General features: G+C 41.9%; 4 protein-coding genes across 7 annotated transcripts; 2 read left to right on the top strand and 2 right to left on the bottom strand.

The window, feature by feature from the left end:
- The first annotated feature begins 211 nt into the window (after positions 1 to 211).
- Positions 212 to 1,425, top strand: l(1)G0004 (lethal (1) G0004). The gene is made up of 3 exons (XM_066736078.1): positions 212 to 408; positions 488 to 574; positions 648 to 1,425. The coding sequence occupies exons 1-3, from the start codon at positions 346 to 348 to the stop codon at positions 1,170 to 1,172; spliced, it is 675 nt and encodes a 224-aa protein (XP_066592175.1). The 5' UTR covers positions 212 to 345; the 3' UTR covers positions 1,173 to 1,425.
- On the bottom strand, positions 1,180 to 3,209 carry LOC136778904 (EARP-interacting protein homolog). Its single transcript, XM_066736076.1, has 5 exons — positions 2,628 to 3,209; positions 2,298 to 2,523; positions 2,014 to 2,234; positions 1,439 to 1,917; positions 1,180 to 1,378 (listed from the first exon to the last, which is right to left on the bottom strand). Exons 1-5 carry the CDS (start codon positions 2,667 to 2,669, stop codon positions 1,216 to 1,218), a joined length of 1,131 nt encoding a protein of 376 aa, XP_066592173.1. The 5' UTR covers positions 2,670 to 3,209; the 3' UTR covers positions 1,180 to 1,215.
- A 69-nt stretch (positions 3,210 to 3,278) lies between these two features.
- On the top strand, positions 3,279 to 4,721 carry Syx17 (syntaxin 17). Its single transcript, XM_066736077.1, has 4 exons — positions 3,279 to 3,777; positions 3,837 to 4,232; positions 4,297 to 4,513; positions 4,586 to 4,721. Exons 1-4 carry the CDS (start codon positions 3,646 to 3,648, stop codon positions 4,645 to 4,647), a joined length of 807 nt encoding a protein of 268 aa, XP_066592174.1. The 5' UTR covers positions 3,279 to 3,645; the 3' UTR covers positions 4,648 to 4,721.
- A 635-nt stretch (positions 4,722 to 5,356) lies between these two features.
- On the bottom strand, positions 5,357 to 20,543 carry LOC136778903 (puratrophin-1-like). Of its 4 annotated transcripts, none has more exons than XM_066736074.1 (21): positions 19,872 to 20,543; positions 19,196 to 19,777; positions 18,881 to 19,078; positions 15,710 to 15,907; positions 14,411 to 15,572; positions 13,429 to 13,546; positions 13,256 to 13,349; positions 12,991 to 13,176; positions 12,694 to 12,911; positions 12,495 to 12,633; positions 10,801 to 10,926; positions 7,892 to 8,330; positions 7,539 to 7,764; positions 7,381 to 7,456; positions 7,124 to 7,297; positions 6,648 to 7,049; positions 6,425 to 6,568; positions 6,133 to 6,346; positions 5,933 to 6,049; positions 5,663 to 5,866; positions 5,357 to 5,584 (listed from the first exon to the last, which is right to left on the bottom strand). In XM_066736074.1, the coding sequence occupies exons 1-21, from the start codon at positions 19,908 to 19,910 to the stop codon at positions 5,373 to 5,375; spliced, it is 5,268 nt and encodes a 1,755-aa protein (XP_066592171.1). In that variant the 5' UTR covers positions 19,911 to 20,543; the 3' UTR covers positions 5,357 to 5,372. The 4 variants fall into 4 exon arrangements, with proteins under 4 accessions (XP_066592171.1, XP_066592170.1, XP_066592169.1 ...); XM_066736073.1 differs by having other exon boundaries at positions 5,357 to 5,866; positions 14,411 to 14,497; positions 14,585 to 15,572; XM_066736072.1 differs by having other exon boundaries at positions 5,357 to 5,866.
- Between the last annotated feature and the right edge of the window lie 399 nt (positions 20,544 to 20,942).

The following is a 20,942-nucleotide window of genomic DNA, read 5'->3' as shown; positions in this document are numbered from 1 at the left end:
CAGTTTATGTCACATTTATTATAGAATTTAAGTGCTTACTGTGCGCATATGCGTGACTCGGAACGCACCCCAAATTACGCATGAAGCGCATAGAATGTACAGTTTATGTCACATTTATTATAGAATTTAAGTTCTTACTGCGCGCATATGCGTGACTCGGAACGCGACCAACGCGCGGGCATGTGTCATGTGTGGTGGCCGGTGCGAGCATACGAACGAACGAGCCATCCATGTGGCTTGCCGCCAATGCCGCCTCGCCTCGCCAGCGGCCAGAGTCGCCACTCGCCAGGAAGAAGCAGGAAGAATATCAAGAAGATAGCCAGTCAGTAGCTAGCTAAATTAAAAATGGCGGAGTTGGCAACGTTGAAAACCAAGAAAAAGCGACATGCAAGTGAGAGCCGCATGGAAGTATGTAAATTGTAATGATCTTTTAAAGAAACTATTTCAGGCGCCGTAGATTTGTTTTAAAAATATTGTATGCTTTTAGGTAGATACGGTGAATGGAATTGAAGGTAATATTAAACGCGTTGGTTCCAAGCGGGTAAAAAATGTTGAAGGAGGAGAACATAGAAAGGTTATACGTTTATAGTATATTATTTATAGCTTTAATATTTATTGGAAATATTAAAATAAATAAACTTTTTTAGGTACCAGTTCCAGCACATCGTTATACACCATTAAAAGAAAATTGGATGAAAATTTTTACACCAATTGTAGAACACTTGCAGTTGCAAATTCGTTTTAATTTAAAAACAAGAAATGTAGAGTTACGTACATCTGCAGAAACTCCTGATATATCGTATCTTCAAAAGGGAGCTGATTTTGTGAAAGCATTTATTTATGGATTTGAGGTTGAAGATGCATTAGCCTTATTAAGACTGGATGATTTATTTGTAGAAACATTTGAGATTCAAGATGTCAAACCTTTGAAAGGAGATCATCTATCCAGAGCTATTGGTAGATTGGCTGGTAAAGGAGGCAGAACAAAATTTACAATTGAAAATGTAACAAAAACTAGAATAGTTTTAGCTGATAGTAAAATACACATTCTTGGATCTTTTCAAAATATACAGATAGCAAGAAGAGCAATATGTAACTTAATTTTGGGTAGTCCACCATCAAAAGTTTATGGACAATTAAGAAATGTTGCAAGCATTTCACTTAGAATATAAAAAAAAATAAGCAATATTTATTTTTATTAATATAACATATTAATCATAAAAGTATTTGGTATTTGTATTTACGTGGTACTTTGTTAAGTACTAATCGACCATCATAGCTTAAGGATGCAAATGTCCAGGGATCAGCTGATGACCACTCAACACCATATACACTATCTTCATGCTCTTCGTATCTCCCTACAACACCATCTCCCATCCTGTATAAAATTTCAAAGATTATATAAATAAAACTCAATTCTAAACTAATGTTTACTCACTTCTCTTTACTAGAATTTTCATCATTTTGATCACAGTTTTCTTCGTGGGAAGCCATATGACCAAATGATTCTGAAGATATTGATGCAATACTATATAATATGACTCTTGAGTCACTACTTGATGTTAGTACTAATTGATCATGAAATTTATTGATCCTAATGTTCCAAACCCAATGAGAATGCTCCATACGTGACAATACAGGTTCTGAGGGCTGCCTGATATCCCAAAATTTCATATATCCATCATCTCCACATGTTGATAGAAAATATTGCCTATTTACATTAAAATCTAAGTCCCTAATTATTTGGGAATGTGCAGATAAAATTGTCCATGCTGGATCAGAAGGAGACCTAAGATCCCAGCCACGTATATTGTTCTCATTCAATGTTATAAATTGATTAGATCCATTATGGGGGTTCCACTTGCCATTTGTAAATCTTGGCTGGCCTTTACTCATTAAAGTACCTACTGTCGTAATCTGCAAAATTAAAAAATTGACTTATACATATATATATATATATAGATACATTTGAATAAATAAATAATCTTAATATATATATATATATATTATCACCTGAGGAGCACTTTCTGCTAAATCCCATAATATAAAATGATTATCCACAACAGATACAACTTTTGTTCCATCTGTAGGATGATATGCAATGGTCTTAAGGTCTGATCCATACTCAGAAGTATCAATGTCTGCTACTTTATTTAGATCTGATATATCATTTAACTGTTCATTTATTTCAGGTAAGTGCCAAAGCGCTCCTTTCATTTGACAAATACCACTTTCTATATGGACAATGATCTATTTTATAATTTCCTTACTTTAAATATAATAAATAACATAATTACCATTAAGGCTGTTGTAGCAAGTTATAAATTCTTCAGATTTTACTGGAGATGCTTGTAAAGACCATATTTCGCCAACAGGATGATGAAATATTTGTGTTTTAACTCCACCTGTCTCTTCATTGAATTCAACTAAATGAACTTGATTATTTGTAAATTTTAAGGATTGTGTACCAACCAAAAACCTCACAATATCTGTTTCTGCAGTTTGTGCAGAAAGAGCTCTAGCCTACAAAAGTATTAGTTATTATAATTAAACATAACATCATAAAAGCAATAGTATGGATAAATGTATGTAATTGAATGTGCTATATTTTAATATTATATTATTACTTGAAATTCCAATCCATAAATAACAGGGCTGTCACTATCCATTTTTGTAAGATATGCGTGTACTATACAAATATAATGATTGTTACTTCATTGTTTTCAACAAGTGAAAAAAAAGAAAAATTTTTCTATCATTATTTTGCAGCCAGATCAACCAGACTGATTTTAAAATCCAAAGAATCCAAAGAATCCAAAGAATTTGTACCACAGGCAGCAATGTGCCTTTAATGTCAGACTCAGACTTGAACTGGAGCTGGAGCCTGGCCTGGCCCTGGACTAGCTGTGTTTTATTTAGCTACACTTTTAACACTTTTCTACACTTTCCGTATTTCTGTCTTTGTCCATTGTATAAGTTGACACCTTAAAAAGTGCACAAAGTGTAAAAAGTGTAGCAACTTTTTGCTAAATAAAACAGCTATTGATAACCAAAACACAGAATGCAATACATACTATGCATCGCATTGATACCGGGTGTTTTGGTCGTATGTATGACTCGTATGTAGACTGTAGACTGTAGAGTAGTGTAGAGTGTAGATAATACATATACTAGATATGTACTACTATAATAGAAGCAGGTAAGATCTGTCCATCTGTCGGCGACTGGTACGATGCATAAGTTGGGTTAACTATGGGTTAACTTAACCCAGAGTTAAAGTGGTATAGTTAATGTAACGGGAACTATACCACTTTAACTCTGGGTTAAGTTAACCTGACTTGGTAGGGTTCACCCTTAGTAATCGGGTGTTCGCTCTATATTTTAAAATTAATCATAGATCGTTATAAACAATACAAGGGATTATCTTTCTTTGCTATCTTGCACAATATTTAAAGATATATTTATAAAATTATTATTTAGCTATTACCATTATGTGACGAAAAAGCTACTTATCATTATTTAAGTTAAATTTTAGATTTTTATAGTAATTATATTAATTTGAAAGTGGTGTAACGCTTAATTTTTGCTGTGATTGAAAAACTTAATTATCTAGGATCAAAGCTGTGTTTATGCGAAACTAAAAAAATGTCAATCGCATCTGAAAATATTGCAATTAAACAGCCTATTAAACGATTAGAAATTCAAATAAATAATTTTAATGTTGCTATACCTCATCATGTAGATTTATTGAAACAGTACAAAATCAATATAAGAAAGGTTGGTGCAGTTTTTGAAGGATTTTAACACTTTGCCATATTTATCTATCACTTTTCTAGTATCAGCAAAAAGAAGAATGGGTACAAGTTCGGAAAGAACACATAAACATTACAAGAGTTATAAAGCAGTTAAAAGAATTATTATATCAAATGGATACATTAAGATCTCAAGTTCTGGATAACGATATTAATGAGTTTGATAAATTGACAGCTAGTGCTAGGAACAGTATACTGCAGGCTACCAATGATTACTTGAATATGAAAATTGAATTGCCTTCATCCACTGCACATAAACAAGATTCTCAGGATGATTCATTATTCAAAGATCATGCCCAAATATTACAAGAAGAAGAGATCCTACAAAATCAACAGGCTTGCTTGAGTGCGTGGAATAATTTACAAATTGATATACAAGAGCTTCAACAGCTGTTTATTGATTTTAATGAAATTGTTAATGTTAGTATGATTAGATTAAGATTTAAACGTGAAAGGGATAAATAATCTTATGATTTTACGTTAGAGTCAAAAAGAACTTGTAAACAGAGCAGAGGAACACATAAAAGAAACTGAAATTAATGTGACTGAAGGTGAAGGTTTACTTCAAAAAGCATTGAGATATAAAGCTGCAACATATCCAGTTGCAGGAGCGTTACTAGGTACAATCCTAGGTGGACCTGTTGGTTTTGTGGCTGGTATAAAATTAGGTGGATTGGCAGCTCTTGGCGGAGGGGTTTTAGGTATACTATATTACAAATTGTTTTATCATGTTTTATTTGACTTAAATATGTGATTTTCTTTTATATTTCTAGGATTTACTGGTGGAACAATTTTAAAGAAAAGAAAAATATCATCTATAAACAAAAATGTTTAATTTGCTTCTATAAGAATTACAAATTGTCAGTGCCTTTTGCTTAAGTTAAGGCTAGAAAATAATCAGTTCGTGTAAAGTAAATATAAAAATTTTTGTAAAAACTTGGATTCTTACCCAATGAATTTCTCACATGCAAATACATAATTTATTTACAAATAGTGTATATAGACTATTGATTGATTACATTAATGGATTGTATGTATAAAATTTTGATAATAAATTATGCTACAAACTGAAATTAATAATTCATTAAATTTTATCTAAAGGGAAATCACTATTTTATTAATTATAGTGGTAAAATCTAAACATTGACGTAAAAAACTGGCAAGGAACCTTATCATATTGTTTACACGGCATTTAAATAAACAAGTAAATATACGTTTTATTTGAAGTACAAGGATTTCGAGCGGAATGTGGTATGTGAAATGGCGTGAAAGAATGCTAGTAATTGCTTTTTAAAATGAATATTCTATTAAACACAAGACATTGTATAAAGTCACATATCGCTGAAACAGAAAACGGTACCATTAAATGTAAACGCGCTAGGGCAGAGCGAAATCTTATTCGTTTACTTGAATTTTAGCTTTAGGAATGTTGATGCGCTAAAATTCGTCAACTCGTTAGGAGAAAGAAGCATCCACGAATTTCAATCATATCAAATGAATGGAGAACTTTCATTAGTTGATTAATACTGGCTTCTTCGTATATGCGTAAGACGTTGGATTTCAAAGATTAATAGACACATCTTGATTATATTGCGTGATGCTGGTATCAATAATTTGTATGGTTGGATTTGTCGGTGATTCCAAAGGAGTAGAGATTGCTGGTGGCTGAGGGCTCGTCGGACTTTCCAGATTTGGGCTCCAATGGATTCTATCAGGACAATCCGCGCTACTGTCATCAGAGACGACAGAGATGTCAGCTATTATACCACTTTCTAATGGAAGAAACGAAAGAATAAAAAACCTTTCAAATGGTTTAATGAATAAATTACTTTGAACGGATGAATACGTGCCTATGCTACACTGGCTGTTCAAAGTCGTGCTTCGATGATGAGGTCGGGGACTGGTGTCCAGATTCAGGTTGAGCGTGGTAGGTGGACCGCTGCTACCGCCACTGCTCGAAGACGAGCTTACAGAAATAACACTGTGCGGTCTTCTGTTGCAGCGATTAACATCCTCCCCTACCGAAACAGCGATTGAATTTCGAAATCTTGGTGCTACGCAAGTAGAATGAGAGTTAGTCACTAGCTTTCTATATAATCTTCGAGTCAACAACTAATTACCTTTCGAGAGCTGTGCCGCACTGATAGAACGATCATTGATCTGATCAACGCTAGGTCTGATGTCTAGGCAAGGCTTATTACCTATACCCATGCTGGACATTTCTGCCAAACGGACTTCTGTGAATTTAAATCGATATTGATGTATCTATTGTTGGCTAAAACTATTGCATGTTAAAAGGAAACTGACAGCCGCCGCATACCTCTATTACGGAGAGCTTGTTTCCACAGAAGATTGCTAAGCTCTTCTGTCCAAGCATTCTTGATCTCCTCGCTAGCACATTGCAACGTGTATGTATCGCCAGGCTTTCGCTTTCTAAACCAAATCTCAAACTTTGTCGGAGAGTCAGCGATCACTGCGGTTAAACCAATATCCGTCGTTTTTATACTGTGCTTGTATATGTAGATGTCGAGATTCTGCAAACAGTAATTTTTCATATTTTGATGATGTTTTAAGGTGGGTAATAGATTTAGAGTGAGTCTATGTTTGCGTACTTTTCTGTCGGGAAACCTTCGTGCCTTGCTGAAGAGTATAAGATCTTCGAAAAGGAAGACTTGTCGAAGACATTTCTTGCTTTTACCTTGCCAGACTAAAAATTCATTTTGCCTTAATAGCCTACCCTGTTCCTTCACATTTACCTGAAGGAACAAGAGAATAGTGTTACTTGTTAATATACTAGAAAAATTAAATGCTACATTATAGATTATTAATACATACGTCACAATCGCGCAAAGAGTCCATCGCCAATAAATCATTACCATGGCGTAATTGAAATCGAACCATTTGCTCCGCAGCTCTTAGATCCGCTTCATCCTCGACCACCGCTCTTGAGTTCTCTTCCCTTTGTCTCGTGCGTCCTCTCGATAAGGTTTCCTCTTTTCCCTCGTTTTGCTCGGACATTCTTGCAGCTAAGTTATTGCCAGCCTTCACAAGTTGCTGAAGAAGAAGAGCATACTTGCCCATTCTTTGCACAGGTTTCAGTAAATAGCTCGCAAGATCCATCTTATCTCCCAATTCCATTTGCTTCTGCTTGAAGAACGCCGCTCCATATTCGGCCATCAACGAATCTGAATTTGGCTTATTTTTATTGTACAGTGCATAAAGATAGAATTTTTTTTCCTGAAATTTGGAAAGTTTCTTAAGACAAAAACAACACTGGGGACAGCGGCAAGTGTTATGCAAAATTCACATACGTGTCTTAGGAAACATTGACCAACCCTCATAGGCGACTGCTCGCATTGCTCCAATTCATGTAAAAAGTGCATACTGTGAAACTCGTAAATTTTCTCCACGTTTCCAAAAATGACATTTCTTTGGCCTCGAAGGGCTTGAGGGATGTCTTCTCGAACGAGTTCCGGAATATAATTCTATACGTACAAGCAAATCAAGCAGGTGAATATACGTCCAACTGTATAAACAAATAAAATGCATTTGTTAAAAGAGAAATTACCTCTATTATGTATTCTAATGACTTGACATAGTCCCGTTCGGTCTGTATCATTTCCCTCATTATAAGCAGTATTGTCCTAGAATACGAAGACCCTCATTAACCATTTTCCAAGTGGAAAAAATAACAATCGTCGAAGGAAATTCGAGCGAAAGAAATACTTTTTGGCTTTCATGCCCGGAGCAACGCTGGCAGTTCTTTGAAGATGAGAATTGACCGGCGGTTTGGTGAATCTTCTCGAGCACGGCGGAGAGTCCAGTGTTGGCTCGATGCTTTCTCCTTCGGCATTGTTATCGTGTGAATTTCCTCGGCCATTAGTGCCATTACTGGACTCGGCGCTTTCAGTAGGACAGGAAGCCCCGCTATCGCTGTCGTCCCACGAAGCTCCTGAGTACGTCCACGACACACGAACAATTAAACACACACACATACACACACAGTACATATACAATTAACAGATAAATATAAACGAGAAAACCAGCACGTATGGCACACATGCGAGTCGGTTACTGACTTTTGGCATAGGAGTCGTCCCAGGAAGTGGAGGAATCGGAAGTGACGAAGGATCTTCTATTTGCAGCAGACGCATCAGGATCGAGAGACTCGAGGGCTTCGAGGCATTTTTGCTTGACGAGTTTGCACTGCTCGATGAGGAGCTCGTTGGCCAATTTTTCAGCGAGCGATATCATCTCTGCAAAGTGATCCGGGGGCAGGGGTGGCCTGGCCATCAAAAACTGCTGAGCCTTCTCTTCTCCAAAGGCGCGAGCCTCTCGAGCCCATTCCTCGGCGCGCTCTTGAAGGTAAAAGCACCTCGACGTGTCCTCCACGTATTCCCGACGACTCTCCAACCGGGAACCAAAGCTCCTGAGATGCTGCTTCAGGGTCCTCGCGAGTTCGCCAAGACCAATCGCGCTGGCTGTCTCCACAAGGTCATTGCCTTTATCGAGCTGCCTCTGCAATTTGAAGAAAGAAAAAAATCAGTGACGTCACGCGTGATAAACGCCCACTCGTACTACTTTCTATCGAGTTAGTAATGCCAATGCTAATGCGAAGAATAACGAATAAGAGTGTTATATTGGAACGACACACCTCTCGGGGTCGAATATTGAAAAATGCTTCTCGCGGAGAATCGACTTATTTTCACCTGCGATTTATTGGCGAGAAAAGTGAAAGGCGCGCGAACCTATAGGGACCCACGGTGCAGCGCTGCTTCGAGTCTTAAAAGAGATTGTCTCGGTCTCGCATAGTATCGCTCGGTCTTTGAACCGCTTGATTCAGCGCGTTACGTGATTTTCTGGCGAAATGGAAATCACTTTTTCCCTACGCTTAATTATATTCGCTTACGTGAGAATCGCCGCTCTAATTGCTTCTTGCACAATGAACGACTCGATCGGTTTATACGCGACTATACGATAATTGAATTTCACGTTTAATTTCTGCATACATGTTCCGTATATACCCATCGGTAGCAACTCACGTTATTGATACTTTTCTTTAGAGACGAGGCTCTTTTATAGAATCTCCGTCTTCGAAGGATCCTCGCGCGTTCCCTATCGATCCTCCTCTGACTTTGGCTCGTCGACTCGTCCTGCAAATTTCTACCGATTCCTTCATCGAGATACCTCACGGCTATCAAAGTGCAACCACCGCGGTCCTTTGGACCGATCCCAGCGACATCTGCACCATCCGCGTCTCGCAAGTTCGTCTCGCCAGTCTTGCAGAGTTTCTCCCCGCGCCGGAGGATCCTAAAAACATCCCTAACGCCAGAATCACCGCAAGAGTCGATTATAGATCTTGCAGCAGCTCTCTTCAAGGATTTGCGAGCAAAGTTTCTGCTCCTTCGAAGTGCGGCTTGACGCTCGAATTTGTATCGAGAAGCTTGGTCGATATCGGTCGAGCATCTTCGAGCAGACAGCAATCGACAATTGTCGTCCTTCTTCGGGAACAAATACATCTTTGTTTCTATGTTGTTTGCAATATTTTTCTTTATAGCTTGACGGAGATTGCGCAATGCTCGTGTTTTTCGCTAACAAATACCCCCTCGTTTTCGCGTGGCTCGTTTATTTTCGTTCGTCGCTGCTTGGAAATTTCACAGTGTCTATCCTTTTCGGACGACGAATGCATCATCGTTTCTTCGTCGATCACTTATTTATACTTTCGTTTGTCGCTGCGGTTTGAAGTTTCACAATGTTCATTTTCTTTCGGCAACTAATGGATTATCATTTTTTCGTAGCTCACTTATTTGCCTGCGTTTGTCGCTGCTTGGAAATTTCACAATGTTCATCCTTTTCCAGCAACAAACACATTATCATGTTTACGTGGCTCACTTATATTTACTTTCGTTTATCCCCTCGATGGAGATTTCGCAATGGGGCTGCGCCGTAGCATTTTAGCGTTGCGAAAGCCCAAGCTCGTTGGCTGCGATCGAAGAGTGAAAAAATGACGCGACGCGAACTTTATAAGGATTTGCATGGCACGCGACTCGTCGGCGAATAGCGGAACGGTGCGAAGGCGTCGGGCCGGGTGCCGTTGGCCTACTGTAGTACCCAGTACCGTGCTCCGGCGGCTCTGCAGCCCCCCTGTACCGGTCTGGTGCCGGGCTATTTCGTGTCGATCATGCGGCTATAGTGAATGGTGACGCGAGACCAAGACCAAGACCACCACTGACGGCCCCCCCCCCCCCCACGCGATTGTCTTCTTAGATATAAGTGCACTGGAAACCATTAGACTCCTTTGGTATTTTGTTAAACAATACAAATTTTTATATACAATTTTTTTCTACACACTTCTATATTTACAAGAACCTAAAGGTACACGGTGCTAGCGCGCATTAATTGTTATGATAAAAATTAAACTATTTTATATATATATATTTACACACACAGTGTTGTTTGTATCTTATAGCTCGGGTTACAGTTATGTTTTCCATTCATTTCTAAGCGAGGCAGGTATCGACGAGCCAGTTTCTTTATTCTTCATGGGCAGCACGTACTGGTTCTCGTGTACACGTACGAAAAATGTTCCTCTTACCTGAATATCTATTTAAATTTGTCATGTGAACCGTTCTCCGATCAATCGCGAGCAAAAGTGCGCGAGAAACAAAGTTTTGGAGTAGCGAGTGAAAGCAGGCTTGATTTGCCTGATTAATAGGAAGGAACGGAAGTACTTTGCACAATGGCAATCGATTACTGATAAGAAGATACATAGCTAACCACTTTGGCTTATTACAAGCTTTACCGGGTTTCATCGACTATTCGCTCTTTCTATCCTTCCCTCATTCTCGTTACAGAAGCACTTTGCGAATTCGTAGCAAGAGCTTCGCGACACCCGAGTCAGGTGGCGCCACGCTACAGCCTCGGGCGTTAGGTTAGGAGAGATAGTAAAAGTAAAATCTGCCATAATGACGGATCTATAATAACTCACCATCGATGTAAAGTAAAACTTGTCGAATTCCCTCTCGTGAAGGCGTGCGGAGGAATGATTGGTGGAAACTCTTCGCGCGTCTTTCCACAAAATATCCTCGGCGGTGTTGCAGAACCATCGAAGAACCTGCGAAAAAAACTCCATCATTTCCGTTTCTCGTTAAACCAATCGGCAATCGCATTAATAATGTGGAGAATTCTGATTAGGCTTTTCAGAATTATTTGCCAATGTAGCGTTGTTCCCGATAATCTTACAAAAGGGGTCGTACTTACTGCGTAGCGCTATCAGTCATTCACACTCGTGCATCTGTAGACATATATATATATATACTGGGTGTTCCACACGAACGATGCCAATGCCAATACCATCGGATAGGAGACGAAAATCTGAGTAAAAAAGTTGTAAAAACTTTTTTCCTAGCACCTTTGGTTAATAAGTTATATATTTGCAATGAAAGATTATCGATGACAGTAGGCTTTCTTAAAGAGGAAGATTGTTTCGGTCGCGCATTAAAAGGCCAAAAATGCTAAGATTCTGTGAATTAAAATACTAAGAAAAACACAAAGCCAAACATCCACTTGAGCCTATTGAAGGGGTGTGTTTATGTTTTTATATGGCGCTCGAACCCGAAACTGCCGATCGGCCTTGAACCACTTCAATAGGCTCAAGTGCATGTTTGGCTTTGTGCTTTTCTTAGTATTTTAATTCACAGAATCTTAGCATTTTTGGCCTTATAATGCGACCAAAACAATCTTCCTCTTTAAGAAAGCCTACTTTAATCGATAATCTTTAATTGTAAATAACTCTTTAACGAAGGGTCCTAGAAAAAAAGTGTTGACAACTTTTTTACTTAGATTTGTGTCCCCTATCCGATGGTATTGGCATGACTATCGTTCATAGGACACCCTGTATACATACGGTATATCGAGCAAGAAACTTGCGTGGTTGCGGAACGGGAGGTCGACAAATGGGCAAATAACTATGTATTTCCATAGGTCGTAGGTATTTAAAGCTAGAAACGCGTTTGTGAATTTCCAGTTTTGCTAGCGCGACCAATTCTATACTTTCTCACGCATCGCTTATCTCTTCGCGTGGCCCAAGAAAGAAGAAGAAGAAGTAGAAGAAGAAGGAAGGCAAATGAAAATCAATCGCGGGATAATGATTATACTAGGATGAGAATGAGATAGGGAATCTAGGGTTTGAGAAAGATTGCGTCGATGACGATTGTGAAGGAGATCGAGACAGGCGAGATTTTGTTGCAGGAGTACACGATGTAGGGTACTTTGTGGAAACGATAAACCCACGCGCTTGAGGAATAACTGGTAACCGGTTCGGTCAGAGCGTTGCAGTGAGCAGAAAACGTTGCCTTTGTACCTATAAGGTATTATGGCTGGAAGGAGAGCTTCGTAGCTTTTTACATGTGCACTTTAGTATAACAATGGTATCAGCCGAGGACTTGCATCATTCCTAGTTGGTTCTATCTCGTGCGAGTATGGTCTCTCATGGCAAAGACAAACGGCCGATGCATTTGTTATATTACACATCATTTATCGGCCCGTTGCACGCGAGACACCGTTCTTGCAGCAACTTGAGCCACCTTTTCCCTCTCTCTCTCTCTCTCTCTCTCTCTCTCTCTTCACAGTCTCTCCGTCTCTGCTCTATACCGTATAGCAACGATAAAAAGCTCGACTCACCTCGTGAGCTTGGTCCTCGATATTACGTTGAACGCTGAGATTCCGAATGAACGCGCGTCTTGCCTCGAGGGACAATTCCAGCCTCGTAGCAGCGTTTCCAACTTCCTCTATTAATCTCTTGGCTCGATTTACGGATGACCTGAGAACGGATCGAGAGTTATCTATATATATACAATATACACCTGCAGACCCAACTTACTTCACGTGGTCCATGTGTATGAGGGGTGCAGCCAGCTCCTCGAGACTCTGCATAACCTCGTCAGCATCCTTCGAGGTCTTCATCAAGCTAGGATCGGTTATGAGTCGATTGAGCGGGGCAAGGCTGCCAGCCAAGTTTGTACACTCTTTGAGTACCGACATTTCCAGAGCCAATCTGCGTCCAGCTGTTTGCCACTCGGCCATCAGAGAATCGTACTTCTACCAATTTGTATATAATTCTCTTCTTATTTTCCCTTCACATTCGATGACTAATCAGAAAAACAATCATTCTATGTACCTTGTAAAATTTCAACCACTGCATATGGTTGCAACGATTCTTTTTCACGTTGACGAATTTATCGATCGATCCAGCATCCACCAAGGTCACCTTGGTATGACTCAGTGGTAGTTTGAAATCCGAGGAAAAATCCAGTTGAGTGATTGGTAGCAGAAGCATTCGAGGCGAATCAAAGTCCATCCTACCCTGTGAAATCAATACAAATATGCAGTGTATATGAATTGAAATATCGCACGTTGAGATGCATTAAAATTCGTATTCTCACCTGTAAAAGTTGCAGAGTTTTGTCGATCATGTCGACGAACTCGGGAGATTTGGCTCGTGCGAGAAGAGTGAATTGGCATTTTTTAGCATCCGTGCTGAAAGTAATAATGATAATAGTTAAAAGTTGTCGAAGAGCTATCAGGAGGAAAATTGTGATGAGAGGGCGATGATTACCTTATCAAGCGAACGAGGTACAGTAAAAAGTTGGCTATATCCACGCGAAGAAGCATTTCCCATTTGATTGGATCATCGTAAAATTCAATGATCGGTTTTCCCGCTAGGTCCGTCCAATCTGGAAAGAATAGATATTATACAGAAGAGGTACGTGGTATATACGTGTAACAGCATACAGAGGAGATTGTGCATTTTGAGTATATATATATATATATATACATATATATGTGTATAGATAGAGACAAAGGTATAAGTGGATAATTTCTATTCCCTTAGCTGGAAAGGAGTGTGTCGTCCATTTCATTAGCTAATCGGTAACGAAGCGGTTGCTTTACCAACTATGGGATTACAGTTAGGTATTCGAAAGAACTTGAGAGAGCCAGCTGAGCCGATCCGATCCGATCCTATCCAATCCATGCTGTACCGCGTCGCGCACCGCACCGCACCGCAACGAAGAAACTTACAAGATGGATGAGAACTGTACATTCGGTAGTTGCTATACAAGGAAATTAACGACCAAACAATGATACTTCGTGACGGTTAAAACCGGCAAGAAAGTAAACGGATAATGAACACGAATTCTATTACCCTTAGAATCGATCTTGTGTCACCGCAGCGGGTACGATGGAAGAGGAAAAAAAAAAGAATTCTGAAATGTAATATTCTCGCGTTTCTCTCCTTATCGCGCTTATGAATAAATGCAATCGCTCGGTAGTAGTGGTTTCCAGTAGTGGAGAACGTGCAGCGCATCGGGTTCGAAGTGCATGAGTAAACGTAACGAGTCTTAGGATGCGGGGGCGTGTGAACTTAGCATTGGAGCTGTGAGTGCCGTTGGGCGTGTCACAACTTCCGCATACCGTTTGCAGCCTTTTTTCCTTGCCCCTTTTGCGCTAAAAAGGATCCTTGGTTTCTCCACGGAGCGGCACGCGTGTGTATATATATATATATATATATAAGTGCGTGTGTATGTAGATGGACTTACCGGAGAGCGTTAAACCGCACGTCAAGGCGCTACTCGCTATATCGTGAATGCTCCTGGCCACAGTTACGCGTTCGGTGTTCCTTGACCCTGAAACAGCCGAGTGACATCGGGGCCTTGGATTTTTAATCTTCCAAGCAGCACAATTATCGTTACAAGCGTGTAACGAACCCTCACCGTAGCCTATTCTTATCTCCTCTTCGTCATCGCTATCAATGTGCTTTATTCCATCGACTTCGAAACTCTTTGATTCCTCCTCGTCCCTCGCAGCCCTCTTCTTTTTCTTCTTCTTCTTCTTCTTCCTCTTCTTCAGAATCCCCTCGCTCTCCTCCTTCTCCTCGTCCTCCTCCTCTTCCACGCCTTCCTCCTCCTCCTCCTCCTCCTCCTCCTCATCTCCCTCCTCCTCCTCGTCCCCGTCATCAACCTCGCGTACCGCATTGTAAGCCATAAAGCAATCGCAGCCCAACAATGGATCATCCGTATCGATGTTTCTACATACTGGACAGGGGAAGGTTAAACTGTCCATGCAGACTCTCTCGATTTTTCTCTCGATGATGACGAGCAGGGTGCCTATGTAAGCCGGCAAGTCATCGTCGCTCACTTGGTCAGGATCGTTGTTCAAGAGAGCAGCAGGGTTCTTGAGATCGGCCGGTACCAGGACTTTGCCTCTGGTCTCGCTGGGATTGCTGCTCCTCCAGCCGTCCATACTCGATGTTAATCTATCGAGAAAACGAGAGTGCTCCTCATCGAGGCCCCGATTCCTCGAATCCCGCTGCTTCCAGGTATCGAGAGGAACGCTGGAGGAAGACTTTGATTTCATCACGCTATCCGAGCACGTACGTGTGCGGTCTTCTTCAGCGTCAGCATCGACCGGGGGATCCTGGAAAAAATCCACGCTTCCAAGGATCGCTATCTGCTCCCCCCTAGCGTCCTCCCTCTGCTCCAATCTATCCACGGATCTGGTTACCACTCGCTGCTGCTCCAATTCGCCCAGCGTCGTCGCGTTCCTGTTAGCCGAGCGCGATTCTCGCGACCTTCGACCTTGCCTCCTGTATTTCGCGGAGTCCCCGCGTCGCCGGTCCATCGACTGCTGCTGCCGCTGGTCCACGTCTTGGCGAATCCAGCTGTTGGGAAGCCTCATGGACTCTCGCCAGATCAGAGCGATCTAGGCAGAAATTTTACAAGGTTATCGCGGGCAAACTTTCCATCGGTTGCATATGGCACGGCACATCCGCTGCCGCCGCCGCAGTCATCGCCGCCGCGAGTCGCATAGGAAAAGAACGCGTACGACGCGTGACTCACTTCAACGGCATTTCGTTGCTTGATATTGCAGCTGGTTGCGCCTGGGGCCGGCTCCGTTGTCGCCGCAGCTGCGCTCCTCACGCAAAGGTAACACTCCCCGAGGCGTAGCGTCGAGGCCTCGAGTTCTCCAAGCTGCAGAACCAGAGCCCTCTCGCCCAAGGTCAGTGGCCAACCCTTTGGTATCACCAATTCGCTCTCCTGCCAATAGACAAATTTTTATCAATTTTTCTTCCTTCTACATTATACTATATAAAGATATATATCGACATACTCTCTGCTTTCTAATCATTTCTCTATCGCGTCAAAAATACATAATAGCTATATATATATATACTTGTAGAAAAAGACGCGTGTGAGAACGATAGAAAAATTTCCCGCTCGCCATTCGACAGTTTCCCCCTAAAAGCGTCGCAGCGTGAGAAGCATCGCGATTCAGCCGAGCCTTTTCCTGCGTCGAAGAGTTTCGTTGACCTTGAAGAATCGCATATACACACACACACACACACCTGACACCCACGCGTGCGGTTTTGAAGGATGCGACGGTTAATTTCATTATCGCTCTCACGGGATTCTCTCGCTCCAATAAAACTGACAGTCTTTATCGAGCTGGATATATCTTATCCTTGTGTGTGGGGAGGGTTACAGCTTACTTGTACGTGTGTTTGCTATTGAGTAAGAGAGAGAGAGAGAGACACATCCTGGAAGATACGCACGTTGAAATATCAACATTGCGATATCTCAGAAGAATTGTCACCATTAAACGTAGATTGTGCTCTCTCGGTGGTCTAACCTACCTATGAGATTATTACCAACGACTTGACCTGCCACCCAGAATCATGGTGGGTGTAGTATACTGCATCACCGCTACTATACTTCGCTATATGCAGAACGAAAATATCCCAAATCCATCCAGCCTTTTCTCGTATTTTACCAGAGAAATTTTCACCACACAACGATCCTAGTAATTTTTTTTATATTCCTCCTCCCTCCTACCCCCTGTACTTTCTTTGTATGCAGGATGGCGCTCTTCCAGTTCTCACGCTATCGCTGAGAAACCTTGAATATGAGAGCATCGTGCGGGCGGAAATTAAAAAACCTTGCAGGCGATCATTAGGCGAGTGATCGCGATGAAATCGAGGCGAATCCTGCACTGGAGAGACGGGAAAACCCCAAGCTTTTATTATTGCGTATAAAGTTACTTCCTATATATATATATATATATATATATGCTATAAGAGGGTAGATGGATGTCGAGTTTCTTAATACATTTATCAGTGACGTGATCTCGATGCATGGCGAATAGCACTGGTGAGAAAAGGGATGAATAGCCGGCGAATCTGGGAAATGGCCGATCGATATTATAGGATGCCAGGGGGAAGCTATTTTTAAAAGCACTTGGTAGCGTGTATATGTACTTATAAAACGGCTGACTAGACTTATTAACATACAATAAGAATATAATTCTCCCTCCCCCTCTTTTAATAAAACTACTTTGTGCCACCGAGCGGAGAACACACGGAGAATGCCCTTGTCCCTTGATACTCACGATTTCCCGGTGCCGAGGCTCCTCTCAGTTCGGTCCTTTCCAGCAATAAAAATATATCCATCCAATTGGGAGCTTAATAACTATTTTTAACGCTGCAACGAGACAACTTCCGGTCTTCTATTGTTTCCGGCGCGTCTAGCCTCGCGTAGCGCGCCAACGCGAAATGTGCAGCAATATATTCTCTCTCTATATACATATATATATATATATATATATATATATATATATATAACACGATAGCCACAGGGTCTCGCGAGGTTATCACTTTGGATAAAATGCACACTGACACTGCAATTCTCCGGCGCGGCTCGGTTGTCTTTGCTGTTTTGTCTTTCACTGTTTAATAATAATAATAATAATGATGATGATGATGATGACGACGACGATACAAATGTTTGGTAGCAGGAATTCTTTGGTAGTTGTACCAATAATATCGATAGTTGGATCGGTGAGTCAATGGAGAAGAGGCGACTCGCGACAGAGGGTTCGAATGCACGTGGGAATTTGGAGCGCAAAGTGGAGGGACGGCTGCGAAGGAGCGCGACTGTTGCGGTAATGGGCCAACGCGTCGAGAAGACTCCGCTTGAACCGCCAACGCGCCATGCTTCGACGAACGTGGGGGGACCACTATCTCTGTGCTGCTCCACCACCATACCACTACAACAACAACGTCAACCCTGTAATCGACAATTTCATTCTAACCCCCGCGGAGAGCATCGACGCGGCTGCTACTATTACACATGTGTGAGTGTATAGATTGCATTTTGCAAGAGATCCGCGAGTAACCGGATCTGCATGGTACCAATACACAGGCATCGAGCACGTGTAGCGCATAGAACAAAGGGGCCTCCGCATAGCAAAGTCTGCTACTTGCGCTATGGCAGCGGCAAGGCGTGCGTGCCAATGCATATTCGACTGATTACACGTGATTATCATGGGTACTCTCAGTCAATAACTCACGGAGCGATTATGCCCCGACCAATCAGCGAGGGAACACCCGAGTCGCCGTGCTTCCGTCCCTAGGACGAAGGCCTCTCGATTATATAAATAATAACAAGAAATTACCGAGAAGAAAAAAACTCTACTCCCGTTCCTGCCAAACTTCCTTTTTAGTACGAAAGTTTCAGCGCCTTTTTTCCTTACCATCCGCCCTCTCATCGTATTTTCATTTAGGAAGCGGGTTCTAGTACCAGCGAGTGCCGAGCAGTTTGTCGATTAAGTAGTCGTTAATCCGGAAGATAAAAAGATTCGAGGTACGGAGAGAACGCGCAAAGTACGACTTTTAATTGCATCATTTGTGGTATTACCCTCTTCGTGGTGTGGTGTGTTAGAGGGAGGGAGTAGTGGGAGTGATTCCGGGAAAAAGGGAAAAGGCTTATCTCTACTTTTCATGTGGCGCGAGTCTCTTATATTTAGCACGAATCCGTGAATAGTAATTAAAAGTCTGGCGTCGTCAATCAAGGCGCTCCGCGCTCGTGCCCCTGTCTTTCCGGCACAATGTGCGATTGCGTATTGCTTCGTTCGCGTTCCTCTCTCTCTCTCTCTCTCTCTCTCTGTTTATATACTTTCACCCCAACTCTCCCTCTCTCACTCGAAATCCTCAAGGCTACCGCGCGCCGACTTACCTTTTCGGGTGCGACACGCTTGACTTCGGAGAGCAAAGATGCCGCTGGCGAGAGGTAGGATTTCACAAAATTCTCCACATTCCCGTAGAAAGCACACACGAGAATGTCGCGTGCCTGTCTTATCAAGAGATCGATAACACCATCGCCATAGATTGGACCCAGCAAGTTTTGCACCAACGAGGCGACGGCACTGCTAGCCTAACGAGTTTACACACACACACACACATATATATATATATATATATTCTTAGAATTTTTCTCTTTCATGCTTTGTTTACTATACTCGATAGACTGTGTGTTTTCATCGCAACTCACCCCAAGCACGCACGGTGACGGAGAAACGCACTGTTTCGACTCCCTCCCACCACCTTCCTCGTCCACATCCTCAATCTCACCCATTACTCCCTGTTTACCTTTTTCCGGCCCACTTGACTCCTCCAATTGAGTCGCGCCAGTGGACGCAACGTTGCTCGACGTTGCCTCGCATTTTCTCTCCAGCCTTTTCAGCAGATCGTCGATAAATACCTTCTCGAGACTGTAGCATGGCTGCAATTTGAAATTCTCTAATTTCTCAGAGTCCTCTTTGCGCGAAACGGAAGCCTCCTCGGTGTTTTCTTCGAGGGTTTTTTGCGAGACAAATAGTGGAGGTCCAGCAGCGTCGCATTCCTGCACTTTTCGTGCTTGTATTACCTTTTTGCACGCTTTCTTCCAATTCTTATTTTTCTTCTGTTTCCCTTTGCACGAGTGCAACTTAATTTTTCCACTTTTCTCCGCCCCTCCCTCTGCCGACTCTCTGCTGCCAATTCGACAATCCGCGAATTTAGCCGTTGCCTCCTCATCGGACAGAAGCCAAGTTTCCTCCTTCTCGACAGCTTTTCGACGATCCGCCGGAATAACCTGAAATCAATCCAGTGGTCATATTGTCGAAGACGTCATTTGATCGATGCGAGGAATCTATATAGGCTTAACACTGCTGGTGAAAATACTCTACCTTCTTTCGGCGCAGTAGTTTCCAGTCAAAGTGACTCATTTTGCAGGACTCACTATTCTTCTAGAATTATCACTGATTTCATGAGAAAATATCTCTGTATAGCATTAAAATAGCGACGTTGCTCTGTTGAAAATTCGATCCTCGAAGGATAACATGGTAGAAAATAGTCTGAGCGTTTTTTCTTAGTTTAAAAGTAGCCGTGCCACTCGGAGAAGCGTTCATTTCTCAAGTAACTAATTAAGAAAGGCTCGAGAAGCCGAATTGGCCATTTTAGACGCGTCTGTCGAACGTCCGAGCGAAAACTCGAACCTTCCCGGAGCTCCAGTTCCGCGAAACATCTTATGTCGTTAGCTTGCTTGCTTTAGTTTTATCGCTGCTCACTTAGGACAGGGATGAACGCGAGCGCGCTGGCTGGATTATACAAACACTGGACATGGAGGGTAGTAATGCTAGACGAGGAGTGACCTCGTTCGCGGAACAAAGCTCGCTCCAAGTCGTCCAAACGGTTGGATTCTTTTGAGCCATGTCGCGTTGGAAAACCCGATTCCTCCCCGAGATGCAACGTGCTTCGGTATTGGCGATCAACCGACCTGTCCTTGATGCAACGTAACTCGCGCAGAGCTGTCGTTCCGGCGTTTTCGACAAGTCCGATTCGGGGCGGCGTACTGTCAAAATATACCGAGAGAGGGATATAAAGTAGGAAAGGGAGAGAAATGTGTCGGCGACCTCCGTAGATGCCACACGGGCATGCGTAATCCGCACTTTGCCCTCTCTGATCGAACCGCGCGCCTCTTTACCTCCTGTCCTCGCCTCCTCTTTCATATATATATATATATATATATATATGCAACTAAACTCTCTCAATCCATGGCAAATCCAACACGAGACTTCTTACTCATTTCCCCTGAGCTGTACTTTGCTTAATCTGTTATTCACGAAAACTCTTCGAAGCTTTTTCCGATCTTCAACGGTGAAAAATCACGCAGGGATTATGGAATTGTTATATTTGTCCAATGTCAAAACGAGGAATTTGAAATAAATTTATTTATATTAAGCAAAATAAATACACGC

The sequence above is a fragment of the Prorops nasuta genome, unplaced genomic scaffold, assembly GCF_024137725.1.
Source record: "Prorops nasuta isolate Cenicafe-Biocafe unplaced genomic scaffold, Cenicafe_Pnas_1.2 PNAS00015, whole genome shotgun sequence".
Lineage (NCBI taxonomy): Eukaryota > Metazoa > Arthropoda > Insecta > Hymenoptera > Bethylidae > Prorops > Prorops nasuta.
This window is presented reverse-complemented; position numbering and strand designations above follow the sequence as displayed.

Excerpts from the sequence above, each read along its gene's own strand:
- LOC136778904 (XM_066736076.1), bottom strand. The coding sequence starts at position 2,669 with ATGGATAGTGACAGCCCTGTTATTTATGGATTGGAATTTCAA. Across the intron at positions 2,524-2,627 it reads TTTATGGATTGGAATTTCAA|GCTAGAGCTCTTTCTGCACA; the intron begins GTAATAATATAA and ends ATACTTTTGTAG. Across the intron at positions 1,918-2,013 it reads TAGCAGAAAGTGCTCCTCAG|ATTACGACAGTAGGTACTTT; the intron begins GTGATAATATAT and ends TTAATTTTGCAG.
- Syx17 (XM_066736077.1), top strand. The coding sequence starts at position 3,646 with ATGTCAATCGCATCTGAAAATATTGCAATTAAACAGCCTATTAAACGA. Across the intron at positions 4,233-4,296 it reads ATTTTAATGAAATTGTTAAT|AGTCAAAAAGAACTTGTAAA; the intron begins GTTAGTATGATT and ends ATTTTACGTTAG. Across the intron at positions 4,514-4,585 it reads TCTTGGCGGAGGGGTTTTAG|GATTTACTGGTGGAACAATT; the intron begins GTATACTATATT and ends TTATATTTCTAG.
- LOC136778903 (XM_066736072.1), bottom strand. The coding sequence starts at position 19,910 with ATGAGTCACTTTGACTGGAAACTACTGCGCCGAAAGAAG. Across the intron at positions 13,350-13,428 it reads TACCTCGTTCGCTTGATAAG|CACGGATGCTAAAAAATGCC; the intron begins GTAATCATCGCC and ends TATTACTTTCAG. Across the intron at positions 7,298-7,380 it reads CATTAGAATACATAATAGAG|AATTATATTCCGGAACTCGT; the intron begins GTAATTTCTCTT and ends TTGTACGTATAG.